Source organism: Mastacembelus armatus, chromosome 19 (assembly GCF_900324485.2).
Source record: "Mastacembelus armatus chromosome 19, fMasArm1.2, whole genome shotgun sequence".
Classification (NCBI taxonomy): Eukaryota; Metazoa; Chordata; class Actinopteri; order Synbranchiformes; family Mastacembelidae; genus Mastacembelus; species Mastacembelus armatus.
In genome coordinates this window covers 7,686,839-7,706,339 of record NC_046651.1, presented here as the reverse complement: position 1 = coordinate 7,706,339, position 19,501 = coordinate 7,686,839, and the positions used below count along the sequence as shown (strand labels likewise).

Genomic DNA, 19,501 nt, shown 5'->3' with positions numbered 1-19,501 from the left:
TGTTCCTGCTTTACATACAATTAGCATAGAACCTCTGAACAATATGTTAAAATGTTGTTTGCTATTTCTTGCTTTTCTGTCAGGAGGCTTGGCTTCATTAGGGATCTGAGTTCAGCCAAAATTCTTTCTTCTAATTGTGAACTACGGAAAAACGTCAGATGTACTAATAGTTACTCATTACAGAAGTCATGCATTTCTTCACCATGTAGATTTAACAGCCATAAGGTTGTTTAAAACCACACTGTAGAAACTGTTCAGTTAAATGTGTGCAAAAATCAGCCTCTCACATGTATTTTTCTAAAGTGCACAGTGGCAGCAGGTGTGCTGCTCACCACAGACTGAGACAGAGAGGCACAGGTTTAGAGGGAGTGAGCAGAGGGAGAGAAACAGGGAAACATTGCATGACTTTGAACCACAGGCCCTATCAGCGGTCTAACCATCTGCTCTCACAGTCGGGTTGTGTGTGTTTTCCTGCAGCTCAGAGCTTCCCATTGACACATCTGTGTCCTCCAACTCTCCTTCAACAAGGTAAAAGCCGGAGGCCAACATTAACTTTCAGCACTGATTTTCAACTTCAGAACTGAGATTAAACAGAGCGTGCCTCCTCGTACAGCCAGTGAAACACTGTACCTGCTTCAGACTTGCTGCTGAAGCCCGCAGCCTGTTTGATAGCAGCAGCAGTGAGGGCCAGGCCTCTGCTTTTCCTCAGACCATGCTGCAGCACCGCTTCAAACTGGGCGCACAGACAGATCACCCTGCATAGACAAAGACAACAGCAGCTAATTGCAAAGCCAGAAAGAGGGTCATTCAAGGATCATAGTGAACAGTACATGTGAGGTGCTTATGAGTACTTTCAAATGAAATAAGGATGATGTCAACTTTTAGTGCTTTGAAACCTGGAGACCACCATGAAGTTATAAACAGTCTATTCTTCTCAATGTGACTCTCCAGTACCAACTAAGAAGCACACGATATAAAATTCTGACGTAATTTTTTTTTTATGATCTTTTTCTGAAAAACTGAACCTCACACTGGGCATGATACCAGCTCACCGCACAAAAGCACATGCTGGGGTTCTACAGCACTAAGTGACCTGGGACTATACATGTAAACCGAACTAATACCTGGCTGCAGGATAAACACAGATATATCAGAGGAATGTCTCAGTACCAGGCAGTTTCTCTTACCTGCTGTCTGAGTCTGTGGCAATCTCTTTTCTTCCTCCAAAGCGGATTTGGCACTGGAACGATATGAGGGGAATGATAACAGCTGCTGAAGAAATACTACGTTCTTCTGTGTTTTCCTACAAGGCTCCAATCCTACTCCAGCACACAATGAGCACATTTCTGAGAGTTCACAGGCCTGAACTGCTGGAGGAGGTTAAGTTGTTTTTCTCTGATGAACAGTACTGATGGTGCACCTCAGAGAATATTTGTATAAAGCCACACAAACTGGCATCGCTAGTGAACTGCTGAAAATGAATTAAAAACACAACAGGAGCAATGGTCGCAATTTCAGTTGGATCTGGTTATAGTTGGATAACCAAAGGCTCACTGAGAGGACTCAGATCACAGCATACGCTTCATCACCCGTGTGTATCTCATCCCCATAGTGGTTATTTTCATTATCCTGTTTCAGAGGTTTACAAAGGGACAGTCTGTGTCTATAAAGTTTCTTCAGCGAAATTTGTGCATTTGTTTTTTTAAAATCTTTGGATTTTATACAAATCCCACCCAGGTGTAAGTGCAGCTCCCACTTTCACATCACATCAGAATTATGTTTCTATGCTGAGTGGTAAAAACACAAAGCTCACAGAATACGAGCCCTTAGCACAGCTCAAATTCCACGCTCAGTTTTATTTTATACGCTGTGAAAAATGTGGACATGCTTTCTCATTCGATTCAATGGGAAAATACGTCCACACTCAACTGCACATCATTTAGTCGACGATCAACTGGGAAAACTTACAACGGTGCTCAGAGAGATACAGAGAGTGCTCACTTTTACTTCCTTTTGTGTATTTTGGAGTACAGTAGATAAGGGAACTACATGGTAACACTTGATACTTTATAGGAGAAGTGACTTCTTGACAATGCAAAAAAACATTTATTATAGAAGTCTACCATTTTATGCTTCTCTTCCATTTTATAATAAATAACAGCAGAAATCCACATATCTGAAGGATCAAAATCAACACCTGGCCTCCTTTCTTCCTCTTAGCAAGTAGCCATGTGTTACTGTAAGAGAATCTAAATCATCAGTCATAAGGGGTGTAGCAGCAGATTTAAGGCTTTAGGATGGATTTTAGGTAGTGTGGAACAATGCTGTCTTCCACAGGCATCAGGTGGCTCACCTGTTTGACAGCATCCAGCAGCCTCTCCAGGAGATGTTGTCTTTTGGTATCACTCTGCTGAGTGCCTGAACACAGATAAACAGTAATTAAGTCATTAAGAAAATTACTGTAATACAGACTCAGTTTTAGACGCCTTGCTTGTCACTGTAATAAATATGCATGTCCAAGAGCAGAGGAAGGAAATAAAGCTGTTGAAGAGAGTCAGGAGCATTCAGAGTTGAGGTAAAAATCAGAAACCCTTCACCTGCTTTCCATCAAAACACATACACACACATTAGATTTACATGGGATTCAGTTTAGCAACTTGCAATGTCTCTATAACCTCAGGAAATGTGAGACTTGCTGGTTGTCACAGTGGAGCTGAACGCTAATGTGGTTCAGCAGTGTTGCAATTAGTCATGCATGGGCCAGATTTACATAAACAGCATGCATAGAAGAAGCAATGTAAAGAAAGTGCCCTGGAATAGTGCTGAAGGTTTTTCTTTTCTCTGGAGTGAAATCTGTGCCTCTTAAGTCACCTGGGTTGAAGGTCCACAGAGGTTAACACTACCTGCACTGTCAGCACAAAGCCCTGACCAACTATGTGAAAACAAAAGTAAAAACAAGTTTCTGTATGTCCTTTGGGATGTTTTTATGACTCACCGTTCATTTTGTCAGCCCAACTCCGGTATCAGTGACACCCAAACTAAACTGTTCACCGCCGATGTAATTCATCCCTTTCCGGGGCTTTTAACCACAAAGAGCGGAGGACCAGCGTTGCGCCGGACGCATGCCGCCACTGTGGCCGAGCTGGACACACCTAACCGCGGCGTGAGGGCTGCTGCTCCCTCGGTGAACAGAGAGGCCTGCCGGGGGCTGAGATTCTGCCACACTCGGACATGTAAGAGTTGCACAAAGCCGGATATGCAGATAAACTAGAGGCCGCACAAACCGGAGCATGAAGTCAAAGCCATGAAGCCTCCTGTCTAAAGAGCTGTGGAAAAACCAAGTGTTTTCAGTTTGAAGCCTGAGTCACGGCTAAAAACGAAAACGGAGTAGAGACTGAGCCGTGTCAAGGTCACATGACAAAACACACGGCAGTCATATGACCAGAGTGCCTGAGTGGGAGTTGTAGTCTTTTTTAAAAGTGCCATAGAACTACAGAGGTAGCATAGAGCATGTGGATGTTCCTGTGTGTTTCAGTGTAAGATAAACCAGTGTGAACACATTTAGGCATTTAACCATTTCACCTAAAAAATGAAAATATCATTGGTCTAAAGTTCTGAAGAACTGAAAGTTACATATGTGGTGCTGTTTATCCTGTGACATTAATTTGACATTAAACGCATAGGGATGAGATTGTTATTGTCAAGCTGTCATGTCATGTCATGCACTAACTACTGAAGGTGTCGACTTTCTACACTGTTTTATTAGCCCAGGACAATGTTATAAAATATATCATACACTCAGTTGCTTTTATCAGCTCATCATCTTGAATTGTTCTTTTTGTTTTTGTCAGATTTCAATTAATTAACATTTCATTTAGTGAGATTCTCTAGTTGCTGTATTTCTATTAGCATCAGAGATATGACATTACCCTATGAATTAACTTTGCTGTTCAGGGTAGAGGATCCTCTTGGCCATTTGCATGACATGAGGACAGAACAAACCAACTACAACAGTCTTCTGATAACTGAACTTGGCTGACGGGACACAAGTTTCCAATTTCACAAGACCATATCACAATAAATAAATCCAGCTGCAAATGTAAAGAAGCAGAAAAGGATACAGCAGTTAAGAAATACAACAGATGACAAAGTAGGAGCTAAATGAAGCTAAACCACCATGTGTTGATTAAAGTGTAATAGAAACATTGGGGCCTTGAAGTCATTTTGTGAATTGGTCAGAACTGTCTTCTGTCAGGGCCCATACCATATTTGGACGAGTCCTAATGTCCACATCTTTGATTCAGGATCTTAACCACCTTTAGTCTCTTATTGGTTAACAAACGTTTGTGGGCGTGGCTAAATATGAACAACTTTATTAATGACTACAAATAACTACAACTCCCACATACTAGCACGTCTAGCAACATGTAACATGCTGAGCATATGTAGGACATGATAGCATTGTTTCAGCTTGGTAATATCAAGTACAGTTAGTTATTAATATTGTATTGATTATTTCCTTTGAATGGTGGTCTATGAGAGAGTGCTTGTAACCATAGAATATACATGCTGAAGAAGTCTCCCTTGGTAAACAGATGTCCCATGAAGGTGCTGAACATGTTACCAGTGGCACAACCATGTGGTCACTTACAAAGCTCTGCCTCTTTTCATTTTCCTCAGTCTTTTACTCCCATATGCTCACAGCTAGAAATATGTGATCACTTCCATGTTACCCAGCAATCACACTGCACTTTCTAGTTTTCACTGCTGTTCCTTTAAAAAAAGAAAAGGCAACTTTGAATATTCCAGTCGCAGATCATCCAAAAAGGCTTCAGTCTCATCATACCAAATAGCTTACGCCTTTCAATTTTCTATTTACAGTCATCACGTAAGTCTGTGAATCAACTACAGATGACAAATAACAAAAAATAGTGACAGATGAGAAAGCTGTGATCTGTATAGCAACGCTGTGTGCAAAGTTTGCCTCTTATCAGCTAGAAAGCATTTGGATCTTATCTAGACTTCACTGTTGTCTAATCATTACTAGTTTATGTTAGCACTGCAAATACAGAATCCTTTAAAAAAGAATATACTGAGAAGCAAAGGACTATAGAAATCCAAGTGTCTCTTGTGATTTAGAGTCTGCAGTGGACTCGTTCATAAAGAGAATGTCTCTCTCATGAGTTCTTTGGATGAGGTGGTGACGGTGCTGTCGCAGATTGTGAAGAAAGACATATCTGTACCAATGTTTAAAGGATTGTTATTGGCCCCTCTGGTGGATCTGCCATCCTTTCTGAAAGAATTCCTGATCCCACTGGAGAGGCGGTTGGACACACGCCTCACAATCTGGCCGAGTCCTCGGTTCTTTAGCTTGATCAGGCCCACGTCGTCCTCCAGCTCCTCCGGTGGAATATCAATGTTCCCAGAGTACCAGAACACCCACCAGATCAGGCTGAGGAAGATGATAATGGCCCCAGCGTAGATAAACAAATCGTGGATAACGAGTCCTCCAAACACCCCAACCATCATGATGAAGACACCAAGTATGTCATGAGCCACTGCAAACCAGAATGAGCACTTGCAGCGGCCAACTCCTCCATACCTCCTCTCCATGACTGGCTCTATCTGTATAGATGTTGACATAATGGTGGTGCAGAGCCTCTAAACCAGAAGATGTCTGTCTTTTCCCAGTCCAGATGTAGAAATAAGTCAAAAGCAACAGGTGCTGGCAGCTGATGTACCTGCAGGACCAGAGCGTGATCCTCACTGACAGAAATACACAAACACTCAGTGTCACAGCTAGTGATACTGGTCAAAGTGCAATGTACACAAGCAGTTATCAGCAAAAACCACATTGGCTTTGTTACTGTATTGGATGCCTGATGTTTCATCACTGAAAAAAAGGTGTTTCCATTTTCACATTCTTCTGTTTTAAGCCCCATAGCTGTACTCCTTCCGCCTCTTTTTCTCTTTCAGTACAGGGATCCACACCAGCCCCATCACAACAAACATCAGCCCTACGGACAGGCAGGCTGAGGCTACAGAGCGCGACGCCTTGGACTCCCTGGACGACTGGAGCAGGTGAAGGACTCCGCCTGTGGCAGACATCAGAGATCCCATCACTATTACTATAATGGGCTTGTGGAGGTAGGCCCAGCCTGGGCCCACTGCAGTGTCTAAGTGATGGTCCGGACACAAGCTCCGACTTCCAGAGTCATCTGGAAACGAAGTTTCTTCAATTACTTCCATGGCTGCTTCACAGAACAGTGCCTGCTTTTTCTCCTCTCCTCTGAGAACCTTTAACACATGAATAATAGAAACGGCAGCCACTAAACATACATAGCACTCCAAGCTTCTTCTTTATTTCTGTTACGAACGGTCCTGTCAGCTCACCCTGTCCTGTTTGAAACCCGTTTGAGTGCACCCACCTCCTCACAGTCACATAAAGGATCTATATCATCTGTATGATCAAGTGGAGAGATGCATCTCTTATTCTCCTGCCTAGTGACCTGTAAACTCACTGTAATTCCAGACAGCCCACCACACCCACACAGCAGAGGCAGGGCTTGGATGAGAAGACAAACCAAGCCCCACCTGTTGACAACAATATCATCACCACTGATTGGCTGGCCTTTAGTGATCATCTTGTTACATTAAACCCTGAAGTACAAACACATTAGAAAATTGATTAGCAATTACCAATCAGTTTGGGGATATACAGTTTTGAGAATGTTCAGGTATTTTCAAGGTGCAAAGTCTTTCTGAAAGGATGTAACTGTGCCCACATGGCATTATTGCAAGTACCAGGCAGCTGCTGTACAAGACTGAACGTAATCCCATTAACAATAGGCATGTTATGTGATACAGCTGGCAGCTCTGCATAGTTGGCTGCATCCACTATGAGCAAACACTTCTCAAGGATAATGCTCTTCTGATGTCCAAGTACACAAAATATGTATATTCTATGTATTTGTTAGTTGTAAGCATATAGTATACAGGACAACTCAATGCTATGATCCTAAAGTGACAGGGCTGAAATATATAAATTGTTGCATCAGTAAATAATAAGGCCACTTCACATTTCTAAAAGTAACATCTTTAAATTCCTTGCAGCAAATCCCCACATCTGAAAAGCTTTAACCCCAGCAAATATCTGCTGCTGCTGCTTCTTCTTGTAAATTACCTACAGAATTACTCCATTACCCAAATGACTGATGATTCATTTACACACAATAAGTGAGCCATTTTCCAAAACTGTTACAAAGCATGTAGAGAGAACAACAAAGCCAAAAATACTTTCAGATAAAGTTTATAATCTGCTGCATTTGAGTAAAAACAAAGGAGTCTTAAAATAATGGGAACAATCTGGTCCTGGGTCCTCGGTCAAATGTCCATGTTGAGAAAGTAATGTGCAAAAGTGAAAAGTGGTCTGAGGCTCATTTCACTTTGGGCGCTTTTCTTTTTACTTTGGAGTCAGCCTTTTGTGTCAACTTGCTCTGAGCTTTTGCTCCTTTTTTCGCTGCTGCAGGTCTGGGTGCTTTTTTCAGCTGCTTCTTTTTCAATGGCTTCTACAACAAAGAGAAGAAATGAGTCTGTAATTCACAGTTAAAGCACAGACCTGCCCAAATGCTTCCAAACAGTCAGTTAATTCATTTAAAACATAGTCTTTAAAATCCAGGAGCTGTGAGCAGTACTGACCTCTACTTTACGTTTTTTGCTTGGTGTTTCTATGGGAACCAGCTGTGGAATTTCTTCCTCTTCTTCCTCTTGCACCTTCTTTTTCTGTCCCTTCTCTGCTTTTCCCTCTGCAGCAGCATCTACTTGTTTTTTGTCCTTTGTCTGTTTTTTCTTCGCCGGCTTTTTGGCTGTAGCTCCCTGAAATTTACAAGGACACACAAACTGATTATTTCACTTTAACTCAGTAATTCTGGGCACAAGACAAAGACTTAAAGAAAATTGTTTTCTCGCCTCTTTTTTGGGGGCCTGAGCTTGTGTATTGGCCTTCTTATCCACACTGAGATGACTCAGGTCTGAAGTGTAGATGGGCAGGGCCACTGATGTTTGGCTTTTTATATGGATGAGCTTCATCACTGATCCTTTCTGCAAATAGCAGTAACAGAGTTTAAGCAGTAATCTCATAACAATTAGGACCAAACAATTGTCTCTGGAAGAACTATTCAGAAATATTTAGCATATACAAAAGTACTGAACTGTAAAAGGAAATCAAGGGAAAACATCCAGGAAGTTTCTCAGCTAAAGATTTCAGTCCATTACTTATTGAACCAACCCTAATTAAAAAATACACACAAGATGTTTCTCTGGGTTGATGAGACTCACCATACGTATTTTGGCCATCACTGTTCGGACAGCAGCCTCGATGTTTTCTGTCACCTCAGCTGCTGTCATGCCGGAGTGTCCAACACGAGCCATGCTGTAAACACAGGACCATGGTGCGTCATAGGACAGGGTTAAGGATCTGACATTTTAAGGCAATACCCTCAACAGCACTTGTCACCAGATTAGTACAAGAACACAACATGTAGGTAACTTCATATTTGACATGTGCTTGACATTAAATATGTATCAAAGTTGTAGAGACAGCCCCCACAGGAAGAGGAGGTCCGTCTGGATTTACATTGAGTCTCTATGGCACCAGCATTACCCACATCAGTCACTGACCAGGAATGACAGGGTTGTTGTGAGGTGCTACTGATTATACTGCAAGACAGTATCAATTTGAAGGAAGCACTACTGATATTTTTCACAGAAAGCTGAATAAGTTGTTCCTGCTCATTAGAAACACATAACAGAAGAGCAAATCTCACCAGCAGCAGCCCTTGTTGGTAACCTTCAAGGTGGTGCCCTGGATGGTTCTCTGGATGTCTCTGGCCAGATGTTTGCTCTGCAGGTTCACACACAGCGGCTCTCTAAGAGAAACAAAAAAATAAATTAAGAAGTTTTAAGTACATAAATACACAGATTTGTAGACAAAGCTCAGTTTGCTACCAAACATTTAAAATAAACTGTGAGCAGGGCATGTATCAAATGGATTTACACAAGAGATTTCTACGCTGTGCTTTGCTGATAAAAAGGTGTTTAAAGCATTTTTAATTACACATTAGTCATTACATGCACAGTTTACTGTTCAAATCCAAATTATTGCAAGTATTTGTGATATATGATCAAATTCAGCCCTATATTCTGATCTGAAGAAACTATAAAACCTTAGCAACACAAAAGGTGTGTTCTCACTTTTTCCTCTCGTAGAAATGTTTCCCGAGGTGGGATGGCAGCAGGCGGCGGATGCGGTCGTCAGAAAAGAACATGTCAAAGTTTCCCAGCAGGCGCCGCTTGGCTTCATATGGTTTATACTCAGTCCTCAAGACCTTGTATGGGATAATCTGCCGAAGAGAGACACGCACACACACACACACACACACACACACACACACACACACACACACACACACACACACACATCATGTGTTACAGTTGCTGTTAATAGGTATTAATACAGACCAGATACCCTGTGGCCTAATAAAACCCTACTGATTTGAAGCATTTAGGACTGGCTAGTGCACCAATTTTATTAGAAGGATGTGTATCATAATTATCACCAATTATTCCGCTGTTTTATGCCAGGATGAGCACAGCCATGGCTGTCAGTGCTTCATGAGGATTGTGAGTGGCAGGTACCTCAGATACGTTTTTGACTCCCCTCTCCTCCAGCAGCTTCTTATAAAACCTCTGGGTCTGCTCTGAGGTCATGTTGGGCTCATCTCTGGTGAACAGGCAAATCTCGTCCGTGTCAGACCGCTGGCCATGGGGCAGGGGACTGAGGACAGAAGGAAACGTCGCTGTCAATGAACTCGGTTCAAATATGAGATACCGACCGCTACAGATGAACTACAGGTCAGGCATGAATGCAGCTTTGCGCTCCTGTCTGTGAGACTCACATGCGGATGGTCTGTGCCTGCTTTGGGATCTTCCAGAGGGTGAAGAGCAGGCTGATGGTCTGTGTGTCGTCAAGTAAACTAAAGTCGCTGGTGGACTTGTTCTTTAGGAAGGCCTGCAGGGCTTGCACGGCCTTTTTCACCTGGCAGAGAGAAACATTAAGTCCGGAGTTATTAACAGCGATACAAACCCACGGACAAAATCCGGTTCCAAGGCTCTGGAAAGTCAGACTTGCTCCTGGGCCACTGTGAACTAGCTGCGCAGCTAAACCAGGCTACATACAGACAACTAGCTAATGCTAATTAGCTCCTGGCTGCTGTTGGTTCGCAACAATACAATTTATCACAGTCATGCAAACCGATGAGTTATTGATTAAAACGAAGCTAGTACAACAACACGGTGTTTTCTTTGTTTGTTTTTACCTGTGCCTGGTCCAACACAACTTCTGTTCTATCAGCCATGCTGTCCTCTTCACGTGTGAGCAGCAGTCACGCATGCGCAATTCGTACCAACTACGTCACAGAGTAGCAAAAAACTTTATTTGTACAAAAACCGTGAACACCCACGGAAGTAAAGTTGCCTTACGTCAAGAGTTACAGTGATGGGCACAGGTGTTGAAGTCTAAAGCCAGACTGGAGCAGGGTTAATATTACAGGGAAGGATGAAATACATAATTTAACCTTTTATTATTATTATTAGTATGAACTGTGAAATTATACAGCACTAAAGTGAAGGCAAGATCAAGTATGAAATAGATTTGAGTCAAAATTACTGATAATTAACACAGGCATTAAAGTTAAAATAAAAGACTAGCTTCGCTTCCTGAGGATATTATGCTCAGGAACATTTTTTTTATAATAATAATCGTCCATCCCGAATACATGCATTGATGCACTGGATACTGGATGTTTCGCCCATCCCAATTGAAAACAAATACACCTTTCTGTTGCAGCTTGATCATTTATTTTCAGTTCAGATTATGTAACAGCTGTGTGTGTCTGTTTGTGTGAGTGTATTTATCCTTGGTTCATCAGACTAGTATGTGTGCTCCATCCAATTAAAGCATCCCATGTGGAGAGAGACCAAACAAAAAAATTTTGGTACAGCAATCCTTAAAACCAAATAAAATGTCCGTTGGATTTTTAACCCCACTCTTAACAAGGGAGATGTACTTTGTAAATCATAATAACAGGCTAACTCTGCTCTTTTTCAGGATATGAAATCATTCTGAAGTTTTTGTTTTTCTTCCCCAAACTCAGCAACACTGCATCCATTTCCATTCTAAAAACAAATGGTGTGGCCAGCTGACAGAGCAGTTAGCCATGGGAGTACAGAAGGGGGACATGTAGCTACATTAGTGGCATAGCTGAGCTCTCAATATGAGAAAGCTGACACACTGGACTTGGTCTCTCAATTCATATTGTTCATCATAAAAACTGATTCAGTCTCATTTTCTTCATTTTCTGCAATTTTCTCCTTCTTCACTGTCGTCATCATTCTTCTCTTCAGCATAGTTGTGTGTAAAGAGAGAGTAGCTGTTTGGGTCGGCTTTAGCAGCATTTCTCCTCTGGTAATGAGTGGAAGAACTCCATGCATGCTGCCACTGTTGCATTTAGTCCTTTTCTGGCACCAGCTTCAGCACTTTGCCAATGGCGATAGTTTTGCCTGGTGGAGATGTTCATGCAGAGAAGTGAGCAATAAAATGTCAACACAAGACTTTAGTTCATACCATTAGAAAAATTAGAACAACATCCGCTCTACCGTAGTTGTGTAAAATCTGTTGGCTAATCCTAGTACCTGAAGTAACCATATTTAAAGTGTCATTGTCCATTACCTTCGTCTCTCAGTGTGAATCGGCCCATCTGTGGGAAGTCTTTAAAGGTCTCTAAGCAGATGACTCCAGCTGCCCGGAGCCTGGCAATACACACCTGGTCCTGCTTAACAAAGCGTGGTCGTGTTTTGCTTTTCTCCCCCGTCTTTTTATCAACCAGACAGATTAAGGCCTGCAGCAGGAATGTGAAGAGTTTAACCAAAGGCCATTCAGGCCAGGAGGCAATCACAAACATACCATGAAATACTCTGCAGAAGTCTGAAAAACTGGAGCTGGAACTTACTGTGATTTGTACTTCTTCAATGCAGGTGTGGATGTGAAGCACTGCATTGTAACCAGGACAAATGATTGATTTGTGCTCAATGATCACGATCTGAAATGAAGGGATTAAGCAAGGCAATTTAGCAACATGCTAACAGAATCTTACCATCCAAAGTCACAATCAGCTGATTTGACATAGTCCCAGTATATAGTCTTTCATCAGCTCAGGTTATTATCTGAAACAAACTGTAATAATCACTCTCTAAGTTTGCATACAGAATATTTAAAAGCAAGATCCAAAATGAAAACTTTCTAAAACTGCACTGAGAACTTCAAAGGAAAAAATATTATAGTGTCTCCTTCTTTTATCTTTGTTCCAAATAGCTACTGTGCACTTGCTTTAAACACTAAATATTAAATATCAAATTACAGTAGTGCTTTGTACGACACTGGTACACCTGTGGTCTGTACCTGTGCATCAAAGGTGCGTCCAGAGTGGCAGAGGTTGTCGGGGCTACAGAGGATGAAACCCGGAAGGATTTCTTCCTCCTCGATGCCCTTCAGCCTCAGCTTCAGATTCTCCCCTGGACCTGCATCATCTGTCTCCACATCATCACTGAGGAGGCTCAGTACCTCCACTGTGTGCTGCAACACACACAGACATACAGTTAATGAACACATCATTGCTGTACTGAAACAGGTCACATTGTAATGGCTGGAAGTGAAACTAAATCCTTTGGGTTGTGACATCTTTTTTTTTTTTTTTTTTTTTTTTTAGTTGAGGCTGCAACACATTTAATGTAAGAATTGAGCCTTGACGTTACTTCTAACAGAAGGTTCAATGGACCCATGTGAGATGCAGCAAAGGCATACAGAGGAGGTCTCACCCTGTTTGGCATCATGACCAGCTGCTGGGCTTTACTGATGCATCCAGACTCCAGTTTCCCAAGGATAACTGTGCCCATGTCCTGCAAACACATGCGATTAGAAAGATCAGAGAAATTCAAATACGATTGACATTCTTTAATATTCGGGAAAAACTACATAAAACTGTACACCTACACATATTACTACTAATACTGCTGCTGTGATCCATTACTACAGATACAAGAATCACTGACTTGTAAATTGTAAAGCTTTTCTCTAGTGTAAAAACAGAATGAAAAAGGAAATTTTGCCCTTCATAAGCATTTATAATTCTGGACCACAGTACTTTCACTACTAGACCCCAGATGGTCTACTGTGTATATAGAGAATAATTTAACAGTTGAAAACCCACTGACAACATAATGAGTGATAATGAATTTATAAATAACTTTTCTTACTGCTGCCCAGTATATTTGGCTTCTGACTTCTAAACTGATCCTAGTTACATCTGCCTAGCAACAGCTCTCTAATTGGTTAAACAGGTTTTACTTTTTAAGCACTTTGAGCAGGGTTGTAGGGAGCAAACCAGAACGGTGAATATCCCATCTCAAAAGATTTGCACACAATGTAAAGAGCTATGGCCACCGGCCCAGAAAAACCTGGAAATTTTAAAGAGAAGGTTTTTAAAGAGAATAGAAATATTTTAAAGGTAGAGAGGCTCAGGGAGGCCACTATGCCTGGCTGAGCCACTATCCAGCACATCCATCCATTGGATCCATCATTCAATTGAGTATCTTTAATTTGTATAATTATTGCCTTATGCTTCTCTAATTGTCTAGGTTCAATCAAAACACATTAGTGTTTTTATAGGCATTACTAAAATATGATTACTTTTTGCAGACAGTGTCAATGTGAGTTCTCGATCATGGTGTACAATCATGAGATCCAGTCCTCGACAAAACAGTCTTGATAATCATTTAATCCTCAGCTGCATGTCCCTGCTGAAGGTCTTAGCTGGGCGGTCAGAAGTATGTAGCCCCCAGCTCATCCAACCATAACCACACCAGCTGGGACTATTTAGTCATATAAGTGCTACATAAGGATCTTAGACAAGCACAAGGAGAGGAGTATTAAAACAACAAAATGACAAAAGGATAAAGCTAAAAGATGACATATGAAGATGTTTATTGTAAGGACAATTGAGAGCACTCCAAAATAAGTCAGTTCCACCAACACTGTGTGTTACGTGTTGAACTGCTTCCAACATCTGCCAAGAAGATAAATGACGTTAAGGAGGAATGCCTATGCAGGGGCTGCAGTGTGTGTCTCTGAGCCTGTTTGTGGGCTCTTGGAAAATCAACCAGGAGGAAGGAAAGTGACAAACGGGAGCGGAGCAAAAAAGATTTTGGCTAAGTAAACAAAAACTGAAAGAAATTTTCCGCCCACTCATCTGCTGAGGATAGTGCAGTGGAGAAGATACAAGCTGCCACAGATTTCAGGTTTTCTCTTTCGAGAATAAGAGAATCAAAGCCCTCCGGCTGCTCACCTTATACTTGTCTACGATAGGTAGTCTGACTGGTCCATCACTGGATCTGGTGAAGTTTGGCAAACTGTCCAGGTGGGCGATAAATGGCAAACCCCTGGCAAAGAAATGTTCATTACCACAGTCAAAAACTCCCACTGTTCATGTTTTGTTTCTGTTATCAGAAGTTTCTCCGTGAGCACAGCTACTGTGTCCTCAGGTCTAACCCTGGCTGATTTGTGACAGCTGATGGCTCTTAATTCAAGAGCATCTGGACAAAATGCTGAGGCCTGAAGCAGCTGAACATCCTGCTGCACACAAGAAGAAACAGAGCAAACAAATGTGCTCAATCCATCTCTTTAACAGCAGTGAGCTATGTTAACCAGTCAAGTGTTAAACATGTACAACCTTATTGATGAAACCATAACGTGCACAATTATCCTGGTTTCTGTTCACTAACCGCAGTGAACTTCTTTTGATTAGGTCTTCCAGACTCACCTCCCAGCACTGAATGACAAACAGGGGTAAATGGCTGTAAAAGGCCCTTTTATGATGGCACTTTTTGTTTTTAAAGGGAATGGCCCACTTCACACACACTGGATTTGCCTTGACAACACACAGAGCAGACATAAATTCTGACTTCATAATTTAATGACATGAAATGCACCTTAATGCAATTCTTCACTTATAAATTTGTATAAACACAGCTGTGGCTGGATGCAATGATTTTTGTTAACATATATGAAAGTGTCACTGTTCAGGTAAAGGAGTGTGTTTTACTCTTAGTAGGCTTCAGCACATGGTACCTAACAGATCACAGCATCTAAAACCTGACGATACTACATACTGCCCAACCAGTGAAACACATTCATGGAGCTGACTTACGTGTACCAGGGGCATTCAGGTACAGGGTCCTTGAGGTTGGCACCTGTGAGTCCGGAGCAAGGCATAAAGTGGATGTCCTTCTTGGGGTTGAAGCCCACCTTCTTTAAAAATGGCACCAGCTTCTCCTTACACTCCTCATACCTGTCGGAACAAAAGGATGACAATATTGACTAAAACACCAAATACATTAACATCACTGATTTGCAGTATGGGGATCCAAAAGCAATCTCATTTTAAAAACATAGTCAATGAGGAAAAATGTATTGCTACCAATCTGCCCCATCTTTTGGCGCCAAAAAAAAAAAAAAAAATCCAGCTTCTCCACACAATTTTTATGTATAGTGTGAAACTGCCACTGATGCAGCATTAAAACTGAGGTAAGCATAAATCTATTTTCATCCAGACCACACTGACCTCTCTAGGCTCCAGTTGACGGTGGGGTCATCCATCTTGTTGACGAGGACAATGAGATGCTTGACTCCTGCTGTTTTAGCCAGCATGGCGTGTTCCCTTGTCTGTCCTCCCTTCTCGAAGCCGGTCTCAAACTCTCCCTTTCGTGCAGAAATCACCTGATACAAACCAATAAACCGAGCAGATGTTATTCCACTATCTATTGCCAAATTCAGACGAAGTGCTGTCTTCTGAATATCTGATTAAAGATGAGGAGTAGATTATGGATGTTTCTGTAGACTTTCTTCCTGTGGTGAAAACATAATTTACAAATAAATGCATGAAGCAAGAAAAAAAAAAAAAAGTTTAACTTATAAAAATCTGTGATTAAAGGATTTAATCTATGTGTTTGACGTTTGTAGGTAGTCTGTGTTTTCGGTTGTTAGTCAATGTGCACCTCACCAGGACTGCAAGGTCAGCTTGTGAGGCTCCACCGATCATGTTGGGGACGAAGCTCTTGTGTCCGGGGGCATCAAGGATGGTGAAGTGTTTTTTCTCCGTCTCAAAGTAAGCTCTCCCGACCTCCACGGTTTTTCCTTTGTCTCTCTCTTCCTGGTTTGTGTCCAGAGCCCATGACAGATACCTGGCAGCAGCCATATTTATTTATTATGTTTACAAAACTTAAAATAACTGCACATGTGACAAACCTATTATAATCAATTGTGTGATTATTTGCTGAATAACTTTTAAATGCATAACTAAAAGACAGGGCATCAAACTTATCTTTCTTAAACATTAAGCAGTTTCTTGCAATTGGTGTAATTCATGCATCCCTGTGACGGCACAAAATGGTGCCATGAAAGAAAATACACCCTCCATCAGGTGTGGAGAACAATTTGCCTGCAATTAAACCAGTCTGAATCTCAGAAACACGAGCCTTTCTCACCATGTCTCCCTGTTCTTTTCTTTCGCTTCTCTTTCATATTTTTCCAGGGTTCGCTTGTCCACCATTCCAGTCAAATACCTAGAAAGAAGAGAACACGGTAAAGAAAGCTGTAATATAATACCAGCCATTTAAGTGGTATTACATCTACTTTATGTGTGGCCTTATGGGAACAAAAGTCAAACTAGAGCCTGAACTGAAAAACACTGTTGTACAAGATGAAACCTGTTGACTGTAGCTAACAGCGGTAGTGCCTTACTTCTCTGAATACCCTAACTGTGAAAGATTACGCAACACAGCAAACATACATAGAGTCTGTTTTTCAACAATGAATAGTGAATCTGTTTAAGTTTCTGGTTCTGAATGAAGTTTCAGTTTTCTTTGCAGTAGGAAAATTTAATGGCTCACAAAAAAAAAACAAAAAACAACAAAAAAAAAAAAGATACTCACATGATCTGTCCTCCGATAGTTGATTTGCCAGCATCTGACAGATAAAACCAGAAGAAATCTTACAACATGAACATGAGCTTCTCTATAATCTTCCTTACATTAAAATCACACACACATAAATGAGACGCACCCACGTGACCGATGAAGACAACGTTCACATGTTCTTTCTTGGGAGCGTCCGGTGGCGCCGGAGCCACTTTGGGCATGGGCATCTCTTCCTCTTCCTCCTCCATCATCTCCTCATCCTCCTTGCTCGCAGCACCCTCCTCACAGGCTCCTCCTCCACCCAGGTCCTCCTGCCCTCCGCCACCTCCACCTCCCCCAGGCTCCTCCTTCTGCTCCTCCTTCTGCTCCCATGTCTCCTCCTCCGTGGTCATGTCAGCCTCCGTGGCTCCATTCTCCACCGGAGCTGGAACCACAAACATTTACTACACTTGTTATTGCTTGCGACACCACAGAAAACCTACAGCTCGGACAGAGGAGGAACATACGGCATCATACTTCTTAGGTGGAGTGAAAACCTGCAGACACTTTGTGCGCTATTATTGGTAGTTGCTCTATATCAGACAGTTAAATTATTTTATGTTTAATATCTTGACTTTAAGCTGGTTCAACCTGCTGTCACACAAGCACATATGTTTTAATGTCTCATGCATGCCGTCGGCTAACGCTGTCCACAGTCACTGCAATGTTCTGCCGAGTAAACAGAGTTCAGAAAACTAACGAGTACCCTGAGATCCGCTGAGCATAACAGAAGGAGCATCTTCCCATGGCAACACACACACAAGTCCGCCTGCCATTTCTGTAACTATGAAATTATGCGGCCCAGCAGTCATGCACAAAGCCTATTTTCTTTTCACTCCTCGTTGTTTATAATCAGCCTGTAAGAAATGACTACTGGCAACTCAAAAAGGCAATTTGTCGACCGTCTCGTGGTGCTCTACCTATGGTTTGTCTTTTAGACTTGTTTGGAGAAAGTGTTGAAGTAGTGTAATGTTGAAGGTAAGTGTTTCTCCAGAACACATCCCCTGTCTGTCTCTTATATAAACTACATGTGGTCACTTATTTCTTCTGTCACTCACTGCTGCAGCTGCAGCATCCAGTCTCTTTTAAAAACAAAACCACTGGTTCTCTGTAACTTGAGTAGAGACACACAACAAACCAGATCAGGCCCAAAATGTGAAAGAACCAGAGAGGAGCAAGTTTAATCCAGTCAGGAAAAAAGTGATTGTGTTTTTCTGGAGCAGCCAAATACATTTCAAACTGCTCTGACACACACACACACACACACACAGAGCAGCAGTCCAGGGTCTTGGACATGCTGTGCTCCACGCACATCACAGTGTGCCAGTGAAATGTCTATTTCAGGCATGGACATGTGAGGTTGCATCATATTATACGTAGGCCCATGCACATGGGTTTACCATCACCACCAATCCAAATATGGTTCAGTGAGCTGCAATACAAGCAGGGGAGACTAAAGGTGAGCACCCAAGCCTTGCCAGTCAGCCTCAGATTTCAAATCTGGCTCCAGGTAAATCTGCCCACCTGAGCCTGCAGCCACACCTGTAACAGCCTGAACATGCAGTGCCTGGAGTACTGTGGATGCATACCTGCTGTTTCTGCCACCTCCATGCTGGCAACTGGATCAGGGGCCCCTTTGGGGAGAGAAACAGCGGATTTTAAACTTTCATAAATATTTATTAGACAAGGGAGGTCACGCTGTACGTTTCGCTGTGACTTTTGCTGTATTATAAACCAGCCAGCGCTGAAGCTGACTTGTTGATGAGTTAGAGAAGCGATAAGCGGATGGGCTGGACAAGGCGAGTTACAAACAGGAAGGCTAACTTAGCTGGGTTAGCGAGCTAGCGAGTTAAGCTAACTTCCAACCGGCTGTCTGGCGCTGACCTACCATCTGAGGCCGGTATTTCCACGGCGCTGGTTTGGAGGAAGCTCGGGACAAACACCGGGGCGTTGACGTTGGGGACAAACGGCTTGGCGTTGACGTTGAGGGCGGCGAAGGCGCTCGGCAGCTCCGCCGCGGCGGCCGGGGCCTCGCCATCCTCCTCCTGCTCCCACGAATCCGGGGCTGTGTCAGTTGGGTCCATCGCTCCTTTCTCCAGAGTTGACAAGCCTCCCACTGCCGGGAAAGGTGGACGCTTCTTCTGGTTCCGTTAAAACGCGTTTAGTTGCTGGTGTGTTTCAGACTCTTAGCAGCACGTTTGGTGAAGTTCCCATTGCTTTGTTAAGCCTCGCTTTGACAAGCATATGGATCCCCTACCCGACGAGAAGTGGTCTACAGCTGCTGCAGGTCCCCAAAGCACGGCTAGAGGCCAGCACTGTACCGTCACCAACAACTTGACATTTCTCTCCATCTCTGCAAATATCTCACCAGGAT

The 19,501-nt window shown here is 42.5% G+C and overlaps 4 protein-coding genes and 1 non-coding gene across 6 annotated transcripts in view; all 5 read right to left on the bottom strand.

Annotated features, from left to right (window-relative positions):
* The window catches only part of snx29 (sorting nexin 29), a 102,800-nt gene extending 99,373 nt beyond the window's left edge, over window positions 1–3,427 (bottom strand). Inside the window, exons 1-4 of the mRNA XM_026315599.2 lie at window positions 2,996–3,427; window positions 2,354–2,418; window positions 1,188–1,240; window positions 631–755 (exon numbers count right to left, since the gene is read on the bottom strand). Coding sequence (XP_026171384.1) covers window positions 631–755; window positions 1,188–1,240; window positions 2,354–2,418; window positions 2,996–3,002 — 250 coding nt within the window. The 5' untranslated portion in view covers window positions 3,003–3,427. The remainder of the gene's footprint in view (window positions 1–630; window positions 756–1,187; window positions 1,241–2,353; window positions 2,419–2,995) is intronic.
* Window positions 3,428–4,459: 1,032 nt separating this feature from the next.
* Window positions 4,460–5,923, bottom strand: LOC113136014 (transmembrane protein 238-like). The gene has a single exon (XM_026316448.2). The coding sequence runs from the start codon at window positions 5,641–5,643 to the stop codon at window positions 5,158–5,160; it is 486 nt and encodes a 161-aa protein (XP_026172233.1). The 5' UTR covers window positions 5,644–5,923; the 3' UTR covers window positions 4,460–5,157.
* A 413-nt stretch (window positions 5,924–6,336) lies between these two features.
* On the bottom strand, window positions 6,337–10,462 carry rsl1d1 (ribosomal L1 domain containing 1). The gene is made up of 9 exons (XM_026316447.1): window positions 10,377–10,462; window positions 9,957–10,096; window positions 9,697–9,835; window positions 9,253–9,401; window positions 8,826–8,927; window positions 8,338–8,431; window positions 7,969–8,100; window positions 7,699–7,875; window positions 6,337–7,568 (listed from the first exon to the last, which is right to left on the bottom strand). Exons 1-9 carry the CDS (start codon window positions 10,413–10,415, stop codon window positions 7,437–7,439), a joined length of 1,104 nt encoding a protein of 367 aa, XP_026172232.1. The 5' UTR covers window positions 10,416–10,462; the 3' UTR covers window positions 6,337–7,436.
* Window positions 8,577–8,707, bottom strand: LOC113136051 (small nucleolar RNA SNORA55). The gene has a single exon (XR_003296226.1). It is a non-coding gene; the product is annotated as a small nucleolar RNA SNORA55 (small nucleolar RNA).
* Window positions 10,463–10,894: 432 nt separating the features above from the next.
* Window positions 10,895–19,424, bottom strand: gspt1 (G1 to S phase transition 1). 2 transcript variants are annotated; one of them, XM_026315375.2, is made up of 14 exons: window positions 19,016–19,424; window positions 18,717–18,761; window positions 17,234–17,512; window positions 17,104–17,137; window positions 16,657–16,734; window positions 16,173–16,353; window positions 15,735–15,889; window positions 15,321–15,461; window positions 14,460–14,553; window positions 12,934–13,014; window positions 12,518–12,691; window positions 12,069–12,158; window positions 11,789–11,957; window positions 10,895–11,619 (listed from the first exon to the last, which is right to left on the bottom strand). In XM_026315375.2, the coding sequence occupies exons 1-14, from the start codon at window positions 19,209–19,211 to the stop codon at window positions 11,567–11,569; spliced, it is 1,770 nt and encodes a 589-aa protein (XP_026171160.1). In that variant the 5' UTR covers window positions 19,212–19,424; the 3' UTR covers window positions 10,895–11,566. The 2 variants fall into 2 exon arrangements, with proteins under 2 accessions (XP_026171160.1, XP_026171161.1); XM_026315376.2 differs by lacking the exon at window positions 18,717–18,761.
* Window positions 19,425–19,501: the final 77 nt, after the last annotated feature.